This window comes from Mus caroli, unplaced genomic scaffold, assembly GCF_978045245.1.
Source record: "Mus caroli unplaced genomic scaffold, Mus_caroli_1 scaffold_4, whole genome shotgun sequence".
NCBI classification, from domain to species: domain Eukaryota; kingdom Metazoa; phylum Chordata; class Mammalia; order Rodentia; family Muridae; genus Mus; species Mus caroli.
Genome location: NW_028227259.1, coordinates 39,856,227 through 39,868,560, shown reverse-complemented (window position 1 = coordinate 39,868,560; position 12,334 = coordinate 39,856,227). Strand labels below are relative to the sequence as shown.

Sequence of the window (12,334 nt, the reverse complement as noted above, 5' to 3'; positions counted from 1 at the left end):
GTCTTGTCCCCAACAATTTAGAAAACTGCTTGGCACAACCAAACCTCAGGCTCTCGTGATATAGGCCTGTCATTCCAGCTGCCTAAGAGACTGAGGCAGGGGGATTGTAAATTCGAGGTCAGCCTGGACAACAGAGTGAATCCTTGTATCAAAATAAAGAGTAAATTATGAGTGAGTGGGTGACACGGGAGCTGGGGATGCAGCTCTGTGACAGAGCGCTTACTTAGCCTGTGTGAGATCCTTGGTTCATACCTCAGCAACCCCTCTCTTACACACACACAAACACACACACAAAGACACACACCATGGTTAAAAGTTCATGTTTGACAAGCAGCTATATATTAAATACACACACACACACACACACACACACACACAGAACCCCCAGGTTTCTAGCCCAACTTTCCCATCCACAAGTCTTGACTTCCCTCTGCCTCTGTTTCTTGATCTGTCAAATGGAGCAACAGCGCCTACACTAAAGTAGACACCTTCATGAGTTGCTCAATACATGCTCAGCACTTAAGAAAATTGCCCACTTAGGAAAATGCCTATGGCAGAGTCTGCGGCAATGCACACTTGCTGTTGGCCCTACTATGGGTCTGGCATGTGGTCACTAAAATTATGATATGTGAGTAGGGGAGCCAATGTTTATCTGTAGGAGACAGCTTAAAGAGGAAGTCAGTGGATCCTCTTTAGGAAGACCCTAAGCCAATCCTGGGGAAAGGACCTCCTGAGTGACAGATATCTGGTACTAAGGCTCTACAGTAGGAAAGTCCTGCCCTTCACGAAGATGCCTATCACGGCGGTACCTGTGACAGTGGGCCTACAGGCTCTAGTCTATTTAAGAAGCAGAAGCACCACTCTTCCATCAGCTCATGCTTCGACCCCTGGGACCATTCATCCAGTCCTCCAATTTTTTTTAATCAATTCTTTATTGACTGCATGTGTCTGGCCATGTCCTTGACATTGATAACACAACATATAGCCTTTGTGGAGCTGTTATACCTCTGAGTCACTCACAACACTTATAAAAAGTAACTGCTAAAAATAACATCTGTGAGAAATGGCCAAGACCTGTATCAGGGCCTGGAATTCAGCCCTCCTTCCAGACACCAACCTTGGATGGGGCCAAACCGTCTAGGAAATGTGGCTCTGGGCTCCCACGCGTGACCACCTTAATACGTGAAAGGGGCGGTGCTGGTGATGGAGTACTCTTCAGTGATCAGAGACAGAAGCATGGCTTTCAGGGGGACACGATGTGTTAATAAAATGCAGTCTCTAGGGTTTCTTGATCAGGCTCTCAGCCTTGGTCAGAGAAACTTCTTTTTGCAGTAGATGGTGGCTATTACAGAGTCTCATAACTGGTCAGGTTATGGGAACCAGAGGCTATGTTACACCCCTCCTCCAATGGAACACCTACATCATACCTATCCCACCCCCACAGAGGCTCAGGGAGCACTGGGGAAGAGGGACAGAGAGAGGAAGAGCTGGAATACTTGGAGAAGAGTTACCCAGACATTATAAGGATGAGCTGTCAAGAAGTGGATGCTCACAGTCATCTATAGGATGGAACACAGGGCCCCCAATGGAGAAGCTAGAGAAAGCACCCAACAGCTGAAGGGGGCTGCAACCCTATAGGTGGAACAACAATATGAACTAACCAGTACCCCCAGAGCTCATGTCTCTAGCTGCATATGTAGCAGAAGATGGCCTAGTCGGCCATCACTGGAAAGAGGCCCCTTGATCTTACAAACGTTATATGCCCCAGTACAGGGGAATGGCAGGGCTAAGAAGTGGGAGTGGGTGGGTAGAGGAGCAGGGCAGGGGGAGGGTATAGGGAACATTCGGGATATCATTTGAAATGTAAATTAAGAATATCTAATTTTTTAAAAAAGGATGAGCTGTCAACAACAGTGCCTATATGTACAAGACCTGCCTTAAATCAAACCATAAGTCAGTATTCTGACAGGATGAGGAAGGGGCTCACAGAGCCTAATTCCTAGCCAGGGAGCGACAGGCAATTTCCAGGTGCAAGGGAAAGCCAGTTTTCATCAGAGATGTGATTCCTGGTGTGTTGCCAGTGGTGCAGTGGTCAGCCTTAGCCTATGTGAATATGAGCAACACTAATTAGACAGTATGGAGATGGGGAGAGAGAGAGAGAGACACAGAGATGACTCAGTGGTTAAGACCACTGGCTGCTTTTCCAGAAAATCTGGGTTTAATTTCCAGCACCAACATCATGGCTCATAACCATCTACAATTCCAGTTCCAGGGGCTCTAACACCCTCTTTTGGCCTCTATCAACAACAGGGAGGCTTAAGGTGTGACACACATACATGCAGGCAAAATGATCATACACACATTTTAAAAAAACAAAAATAGAAGAAGACATGAAGTTGAGGGGGGATGTGTGGGAAAGAGAGGGGGTGCCGAAGTGAGGGGTGGAGATCAAAACACATAGTATTCAAGTGTGAGATTATCAAAGAATAAAAATAAAAACCAGTATCCAGAGATGCAGCTGAAACCCCCTGGCTCTGCCTTCTCTCCTCTCTACCCAGCTGGACTGATACACTACCTTATGTCACCCTGGGGTCCCTGAGGCTCCATGAGACTTCTGAATCTGTCTTGATAAACTCTGGGTACCGTGTCAATTCGAGTGGTTGCTAACATTCATTTGGCCACACGCTAGATTACAGTCTGCCTTCCCAAGTGCTCCCAACAAGCTTCCAGAATCACAAACTTAGGGTCACCCTCTCTTCCCTAAACCTTTTAAATCTAGTTGGTCTGAATGTAGAGGGTCAGTCCTCAGACTGGCATACCATGCCTCCTTGAGTTGGCCCTGCTGTTACCCCTCCAGCGCCCCTGCAGTCCTGGCCTCACCCCTCCACTGATTTCAGCCCCACTCTGCTCTTTGCTTGCCAAGTGCAATAGTACACTCTGGTCTTAATGCTCAAACTTAGAAGGCAGTGCTGCCTGCTGCTGCAGCTTTGCACATCCCTCTTGCCTGCTTCAAATGTCTACTTGTCCTCAGGTCCCATCCGTATTACACATGCCTTCCCCAGTGAAACAGTGACGGTCACTCTTGCACCTCCTAAGGATTAAAGACATTGTCTTATCTAATGCACAGTGCTAATTAAACATAAAAAAGCCAGAACCTTTTATCATCCTCTGAGTCTCTTCCAATGCAGACATGACTAGTCCACCACAAACTCTGCTATACTGAGACACAGAATCCTCCTTCACAGAGGATCCTAAGAAGTCACAACTAATCAACTACAGATGGCAGATCATGACACCAGCTCTGAGCATCAGGCGCTGACAGCAATGTCTGTTACTCTGTGGGAATGGTTCTCTAGAAAGGAAGAACACAATGCCTCACATACCTTCTGCAGAAGCTCTCGCCGCCTCTTGGTTATTAATCTTTGGCGGAGCCTTTTCTTTTCCTGCTTTAAGTCATTGTCCAGCTTCTGTTTTATAGAAAAGGTTTCTGTCTGTGCACGCTCCAATAGCGTTTCCATCTGATCTTCATCCAAGTAGCCAGCCCTACACGGAGAAGATAGAAAGTTAGGGGACTTCCCTCCTCTCCACAGGCTGGACCACTGCATGGGAGGGGGGTTCTTATTAGGCTGGTCTCAAGATGGAAAACTTCCAGGAGGAGAAGTTGCCGCTGAGACACAAATATGTTATTTACAGAGTGAAGTCGGGGTTCATGGAGATGGAAGGAGAAAGATCTGATGGGTCAGAAATAGGCAGACATTTGGGGAGAAAAATATTCTGCAGAGACCAGGGGGTATTAAGAGTGTCTCTTTCCAAGAAGAGGAGACCAAGAATCCTGGGTGAAGAGAGAGAGAGAGAGAGACAAAGAGGGGCTGTGGACACCCGGGAAGTGATTCAGATGCTATGGTCTGAATGATCCCTTCAAAATTCATGTTGGCATTTAACTTCCCATAAGTCTTAACCCATGAGCTAAATCAGAAATGGCCAGCAAGAGGGGATGAGAAGTGACAGGGAAGGAGTGTGTGTGTGTGTGGGGGGGGTAATAAATACAGGAGTGGGTTATCTGTGAAAGGAATCTTATTCCCTGACCCCTCACCTTTCTCTCTCAAACACTGTCACTATGCAATGCCTTCTGCATGGTCCAACATAGGGGTAAGCCCTCAGTAGGTGAAGTCTTAACCTTTCCACGGTCCAGACAGAACATACACCAAATAAACTCACATTGTGTCCAGTCCGTGGTACTCTGAGGCAGCAACAGAAAAGAGACATCTCCAAAATGTGGGTAACACCCAACTCATGGGGTCTCAAGTAGAGCAAACTTACAGCATGAAGGACCACCACCCACCCACCCCTTTGAGCCTCACAGCTCACTGTGTGTCAGTTACACCATCTCTGCCCTTTCAGTGGGATTCACATGCCAGGACCTGGGACCTGTGCCTTCTAACCGGAACTGACTTACAACAACCACTTGGACAGGTGGAGGGACTCCCCCGCCAGTCCCTACACTGGCTCTCCTAATGTCTGTCCTGGTCTTTTTATTTGCCTAGACCCTTGACAAGTGTGTGCTTCTCCTGCTATCACATCCCCCAGCCTGTCTGCATCCCTTGGCTGTGTCCCCAGTTCTACACAGGTCGGATGATGCTGATGGAATGGGGGAGGAAGGAAGAGAAGCAGGTGCTTTCAGAACATCAGTCTGTGGCTGTAGCTAAAGTGGCCGCTGTTCAAAAAACAGTGACTTAGAGCTCAGATGCTAACATCCGTGTGAAAAGCTGGGCATGGGTGCACACATCTGTCACCCCAGGCAGGAGAGAGGGTGTGTTAGTGGTGGCACTGGTGAGGTGGTTAGACATAGGCAGATCCCAGGAGCTCTCTGGCCACACAGGATAGCCAATCTCTGGGTTCTAAATTCAGTGGGAAAAAAAATTCCTGTCTTAAATAGTAAGGAAGAAAGCCAGAAAGTAAAACACTCAGGACCAACTCCCAGCTTCCATATGTATACACACACACCCTCCCTCCCCCAACCAAAGAGACACACCCATACACACACACACAGAGAGAGAGAGAGAGAGAGAGAGAGAGAGAGAGAGAGAGAGAGAGAGAGAGAGAGAGATGGTCTGTGCCCAGTTTTAAAACAGAATTTAAAATAAGAAGTATGACAGCCTTCCCTGGAAAATGCTCAGGGCAGCCCAGCAGCTGCTGTTTCTTCAGGCTGAGGCCAGGAGCCCTCCTTTTGCTTCAGCAAGTGTTAATTAGGAATGCCAAGCAGACTGCAGTGATAAATCCATTATCATCTCAAGATGGGCAGTGCCTACATAATCTGCATCTTATTGAATCTTTATTAACCGCGGCAGGAAGCTTCAAAGTCCCCGGAACACGACCTGAGGTGTAGAACCAATTCACTAAACCATGTGTGCTCACGAGCAGGCCAACCTCACGGTCCCGTCCCAGTTTGTTTCAGACCTAGATAGCACATCTCACTGTTTACAAGGAGGCTGTCTCAGAGCATGGCCGGGCAGGGACTGCGACTAGAGGCATGAGGGGGAGCTTCTGAGAAGCCTGCTTGGCAGGACTCACCTTACCCTGTATGGTTCCTAGTCAGCTCAAGACCCATGTGTACTATACCCAACTGTGAGGGTCATTGCTAGACCTGAAGGGACGAGGGCTGTCCCAACACCATGTCATCCTTCATAGATTAATCCAGAAAACATGGCTCAGAATTTATTCCTCCAAACAGCCCAAGACAGGAGCATGAAGCCATGAGTCAGAGCTGGCAGAGGCTGATGGGTGGGGACATCATTCCATCACACGGTTGTCTTGACTACCATGTATGTTTTTAAAAGTCTACCAAGAGGGAATTTACAACAAAAGAACCCCACGATGAACCAGAGGACAGCATTCAGCCATAGCGGAAAGCAGGGACTGGTCTTGGGAGTGGATCAGCCTCCCAATGCTGTTGGGCAGGAAGAAGGGGACAGTGTCTCTGTGTCCCTGTGTCCCTCATGAGGCTACACGCTCTCACTCTTACCTCTCATGTTTATGGATGAGGCTTGTTAGCTGGGTAGCCGCGGTGTTCAGCAGCCCTTGCACGCGGGTCTCCATGGCCTGCAGTCTCTGGACCAGGTACTCTCTGTGGCCAAACCTCTTGCTGAGATGGTATCGCTTGGTGGCTTGGAAGAAGTCCATCAGCTCTTCTACGCTCTCCTGGTTTACAAAAATAAGATGTGCACTTCACTAGAATGCTAAGAAATGTCTCTGTGGACATTTAAAATCTGACTTCTTTTGGAAGACGGTCCGCAGACTGGCATTAGGGTGAACACCTTGAACCTCCATGCTGTAGCAAAGGCTATAAGGGAGAGATATGAGAATAAGGGTGCTCTGAGAAGTGCCCTGGTGACCAGATGCAAGCACTGCCTCAAGAACCGCCTGCAAGCAACACATCTGCACCAACCAAACATGAATGTGAATGTATGTGATACCTAGGCCATCAGTCACCTTGTACCCACCATTCACAGCCCAGTCGGGGATGCCCCACAGCCTTACACTGTGGGACAAGTGCTGATGTTCTAGGGTCAATCAATCAGCCACCTGGCCAGCCCTATGGTGGCTAAGGAGATAAAGCAAGCAGGAGCAGGGGCAAAGAACAGCAGAAGAAAGTCATAGTGACACTTGCTGGCTCAAGTCTTTGTGTCCTCTGGGATATCTCTGGGTAAGAGCACACTGAGCCTCTCTTGCCCTCCCCATTTTAATCGAAGAAGAGAGTCATTATTCCCAATCTACAGACAAGGAAATCGAGTCCACAGCACACATCACACTGTGGGAAATGGCTGAGCAACAGATGAGGAAATCGAGTTCACATCACGGCTTCCGGATGCTATCATCCTGGAGAGCTCTCCTACGAACTCAGCATCCCAGGAACAATACTGCCCCTTTCTGAGCAGCCGCCACAGTGGCTCACCCAGCAGACAGTGCTGCCTCTCGCTGTGGAGACACTGAATATACATTTGAGACCCACTTGAGACCTGTGATGGCTGGACAGTCCCCTTTCCACACAATCCATGACCTGGGTTCCAATATGTAAGGACCAGCACTCTCCAGCAAGACACTGCATAGTCAGGAGTATGAAGCAAAGCTGACATCCCCCCTGGGCCTTCCAGGCACCAGAGTTCCCAAGCAGCAACACTCCACTGGTTTCTGGATCTGATGGAGCCAGACCCCTGAGCCATCAGGAACTTCACAGCCAGCTGCAACACCTGGGCAGTGCAGAGTGTACTTGGTACTGATGCCAGTGGGTGGGTCAGGGAATATTTTTTAACAATGTCATGTGCTCCTTCCCAGTGTCTGGTACAAGGCATCAGTGCTGTGCATCATGGGAGTGAAGTACACTCAAGAACCATTCATACTAGTTCCATGTAGAGAGATGGTGTGTCCACTCTGAGAATCTTCTGAGCATGGCAATGGCTTCCTAACAGGCCAGGGTGATGACTTCTCCCCTCCTGTCCCATATCAGGCCTGCTCAGCCTCTGCAAGAACCCCAAATGCTAAAGGCTGGCAGGTCGTCCTCAGCTGCTGGCACCAAGACTTAGAAGACGAAGGCTGAGTCCTACAGCCTGCAGGCTGCTCCTCTGTTGGTCTACACCATTTCAAAGTCAGGAAATTTCCCAGAATACTAAAATGCTCAGAGAACTACCTTCACTTTCAACTAGGGACTGGTTCAGTCTACATGAACGGTCTTTACACTCCTGTTATGGGCTCATCTAGACATAGACCCTAAATCCTAGATATACATCAACTGGTGTACACACGCATGTGTAGGTGCATTATCTAGTATCTAGTGGTGTCTGTACTACTGTGTTATTGTGTCAGTGTGTGCATGTGTGTGTGGCACACTTTATGCAAAGCACTGACCTGCCAAGGATCCGTTCATTAAACCTCCACTACACCAGGACCCACAGCTGATACAGGAAGAACCAGAATCCAGTCTAAGTCAGCCTGAACCCATAGCTTGCGCTATGACTCACCTTCTGCCCTCCATACTGACTCCTTCATCAGGAGGAAGAAGGAATAGAAAGCTCACCAGTCCCCAGCACAGAAGGAAGACAGGACTAAGCTCTAGGCAGGGAGTTGGGGGGTGGGAATAAATCACTGAAGGTTTAGAAAACACCTCTCTGCTGGAGCAAGCCAGAGTGCAGGCATTACCTGTGTTTTAGAATAGTCTTGCAGCATCATTTTAGCCACCTCGGGCCTCAGTTCCCCTTTGGAGACAGCACTCTGTATCTGGGTATAGACGATGCTGTGTAATTCATTCCTCTGGAAAACAGCCAGCTGCCTGTGTGCTTGAGCAAAGTCCTCGGCTTGGTGCAGAGTAAGGGACCTCTGCATGTCCTCCTGCTCCAGCCCATGGAGGGTCCGCAAAAGGCTGCTGCACTCAGCAGCAGACTGGGGAGAGAAGAGAAGTCTGTGAGAGGCAGACAAACTGAACATGAACACGCACACCCATGTGCCCATGAGAGCATATACGCACACAGATAATACACATGTGCAATGGACACATAGCACACTCAAAACAGACAATGAACTGCACACACACACACACACACACACATTGTATTGCATGCACATGTCATGCACAGGCACAGTATATGTGTCCATGTAACCACAATATATATATATATATATATATATATATATATATATATATATATATATATATGCAGAGACATACATATCTTCACTGTGTACATGCATGTGTGTGCACACACAGCAGTACATCCAAATGTAGACAAATGTGTGTGTATACATGATACTTACACAGACACACAACATAGCACATGTGTGAATGCAGAAACACACACACACACGCTGACAGCTGCTGAGTCCTGGAAAGATGCTATTCTAAACCATCCTTCCTTGTTATCTGAATTTTCTGCCAGAACAGCTGTAAAACAGAAAGTTCACAGTAGGCGGGCATGTGCCAATTTGCAAATCAGATTGCTTGAATGGTGTCTGTGGAAAATGGAAATCTCCGAAGTGTCAACGGATGGCACAGCTAGACTCACAAGATAACTCCTATTCCTTTCACTCCCAGTGTCAACGAGGAGGAAAAAAATGCAGCCATCAGGCCTGAGCTGTGCTCCTCGGTGAAGAGAGAAGGAGCTCCTGAGAAATGGTACTTGGCTGCCTAGGTTAAGATCTGGGGTGGCTGCACCCCATAAGCAGGACACCCATTCCTACCTTCATGGGCAGATGGGATCATAGGACCCCAGTGGATATGTCAGGTGAACTTCCATGTGTGAGAGTGTAAACTGGAACATGATAGGATGCTCACTTCTAACATTACCTTCCATGGCTCTGTCTGTGTGTGTGTGTGTGTGTGTGTGTGTGTGTGTTGTAAATACACATACCTGTATGGAGGCCAGAGGTCAATACCCAGTCTCCTCCTCTTTCCCCCTTCACCTCAGTTACTGAGACAGGGTCTCTCCTGAACCTGGAGCTCACTGCTTCAGCTAGGCTGGCTTGCCGTCTCTACCCTCCCAGATGTTACAGGTGTGTTGCCATGCCTGCTTCTACATGGGTGCTATGAATCCAAACTCATGTCCTCACATTGGCACAGCAGACACCTTACCTGCGTATCCCCTACACTGCCCGGTGTCCTGATGTAACTGGATCCCTCTTTCATTAACCATGGGTAAATTGGGGTTGAGGGATATGGCTACATCACATGAGACCCCTTAAGGAGGTGTGGAGTGAGTACTCACTGAAAAGAGACAGCCCCTTTCCTGCTGGGCATGAAGCCAACCATGACTGTGGAGTATCCATGGTCCTACACACACTAATGTGAATTATGCCCACTGCATGAAGAGCTTGATCCAGGACCCTGAAGTCCAAAGGAGCAACGGTTGCAAGATTGTGGCATCTTGAGTAGAAGACCCAGCTGAACTTCCAGGACTCTTGCCCATGAAGCTGGGAGAGCCTGCTGTTTTCAGTAGAGTGGTTTTTTGCACATCCATAAGATACGGACACCTTCCCTTTTACAAGGTCAGATCCATAGGCTCAGAGAAGTTCAGGCCTTTTTCCTAAGTTCCATATAAGCAACCCTTGAAGGTCTGGGTTCTGAAACCACACACAGAGAAGGCAGTAACACTGTGGGAGAAGAGGGGCAAGACAGGTGAGCATGCGCATGAAGACAGAGCATGGTCTGAACTCCAATCCCTTATAGAAAGGCTAAAGCCATGAGAGCTTTTGTTGTTTTGCTTTTATTGTTTTAAAGTTTTTAATATTTACTTATTTTATATGTGATGAGTGTTTTGCTTGCATGTATGGATGTGCACCCAGTATCTCCTGTACCACCTGGAACCGCATGTGTGCCTGGTACCACCACAGGCATGCTTGGTATCTTGGAGATCAGAAGAGGGCATCATATGCCCTTTTGTGAGCTGCCGTGTGATACTGCGTATCGAATCCAGGTCCTTTGAAAGAACAGTCAGAGCCCTTAACTGCTAAACTGTCTCTCCAAGCCCTGGTTTTGTTTTGAGAGGGAGGCTCTTACATACCCTGGCCTGACTATGAACTTACAAATAGCTAAGGATGTCTCTGAACTGATCCTCCTACTCTATCTCCCAAACACAGGGATTACAGGCATAAGCCACCATGCTTAGAGAAATCCACATATTTAATATAAGGGGTTCTATTTTAGATGTTGTCAGTAAATGTGCATTAGTAAAAGAAAAGCATCAGAGATACCCTCACCTTCCATGGCCAAATCCCTACTGAACTTTCTAATGAAAGAGCCTTTTTTCATGGAGAGGAGGTGTGGCCAGCAGGGAGCTTCAGCCAACAGCAGGGGGGCTTTGAGCTGTCCCAGAACTTCACCAGGGCTCCAGTTCACTCTATGCCATCTGAAATGTGAGGTTAAGATCACCTCAATTATACTCCCTGTTCTTCACTCAGCATGACTGGCATACTATAAAACTGTTTTATAAAAATATGTCTATTAGGGGTGCAATGTCAACTTCTTACACAGAAGGAATCTTTCTCTTTCAGAAGCTTAAGAGGGAGCTTGGAACCCTCTGGGGAACGATGCAGGATGCAGGTCCTTACAAATAGTCAACAGTGCCTACGTACAGAAGATGGACCCCTACACACCCATTTCCAGGGGTCTGCTACCACTGTTTGGGTACTACTTATATCAGATGAGGAGGAGGACAAAGGAGGTCAGGACCTAAAGTGGCCTAGGGAAGTTAAGCTATGAGGTTTCCTGGGCCTTAGTTTTTCCATCTTCAAATGTAAATATGCATTTTGTGGTCAAGGTTTCCCAAAAGATGAAGCCTCAATTTGACACCATCTAGGGTCACCTGAGAAGAGTTTCGACCTGAGAAGAGTTTCAGTGAAGAAGTGCCTTGAACAGGTTGGCCTGTGAGCGTGTCTAGGGGGCTTAACTTGATTACATTAATAATGTGGAACGATCCATGCTAAAAGTGGGCGGCACCATTCCTTAAGCTTGGATCTTGAACTCTGCCAGAGCGGAGAGAAAGGGCTGAGCACTAGCAGGCTTGTGTTCATCTCTCTGAGTTCTTGACTGTGGATGTCCTATGACCAACTGCTTCAAGTGTCTGCTGCCTCAACTTCCCAGTCATGATGGAGTATAAGTAACCTGGAACTATGAGCTGGAACAAATCTCTTCCCCTAAGCTACTTTGTCAGAGTACTTTATGATAGCAACAGGAAGGGTGTGGTGGTCTGAAGATGAAATCCCCCTAGAGCTGGTCCCCAGCTGGCGGTGCTGTCTGGAAAGGTTATGGAACCTTTAGGAGGTGGAGACTTGATGGAAGAAGTGTGTCACTGGGGGTGGGCTTTAAGGTTCTATAGTTTGGCCCCACTTCCTGTTCTTTCTCATGGGTGGAGAAGGTGTGATTGCTCTGCCTCCTCACTTCCAGGCCACCCTCATTCTCATGCCGCCATGCCTTCCCTGCTATGATGGAGTCTATCCTCCTGGGACTGCCAGCCAAAAAACGAACAATTCCTTTCTTAGTTTGCTTTTCACCAGGGCATCTTATTACAGCAACAGGAAAGTAGCTAACACAAAGCTAACATGCCAGCACCCACACAGGGTTGACAAGGGCACTGACCGAAACCCTTGCTTCTCTTTATCTTTTCATTCATATCGAGCTTTTAGCTGACTCATGAAAACAGAAACATGTGGCATATTGATGGGCCACCTTGTGATGTTTCGGTGTGAGTATACACTGCATAATGTTGCGTCAGGTCCACACAGCTAATCTTCCAACACGAATCATCTCCTTGAGGTGAAAACACACAAATCCTCTGGCTTTTAGAGATAC

The 12,334-nt window shown here is 47.8% G+C and overlaps 1 protein-coding gene across 2 annotated transcripts in view; it reads right to left on the bottom strand.

Moving 5' to 3' along the window:
* The window catches only part of Evc2 (EvC ciliary complex subunit 2), an 86,147-nt gene that overhangs the window by 38,834 nt on the left and 34,979 nt on the right, over positions 1-12,334 (bottom strand). For both annotated transcript variants that reach the window (XM_029476919.2, XM_085836652.1), the window contains 3 exons: positions 8,194-8,433; positions 6,023-6,198; positions 3,384-3,543 (listed from right to left, as the gene is read on the bottom strand). In XM_029476919.2, coding sequence (XP_029332779.2) covers positions 3,384-3,543; positions 6,023-6,198; positions 8,194-8,433 — 576 coding nt within the window. The remainder of the gene's footprint in view (positions 1-3,383; positions 3,544-6,022; positions 6,199-8,193; positions 8,434-12,334) is intronic.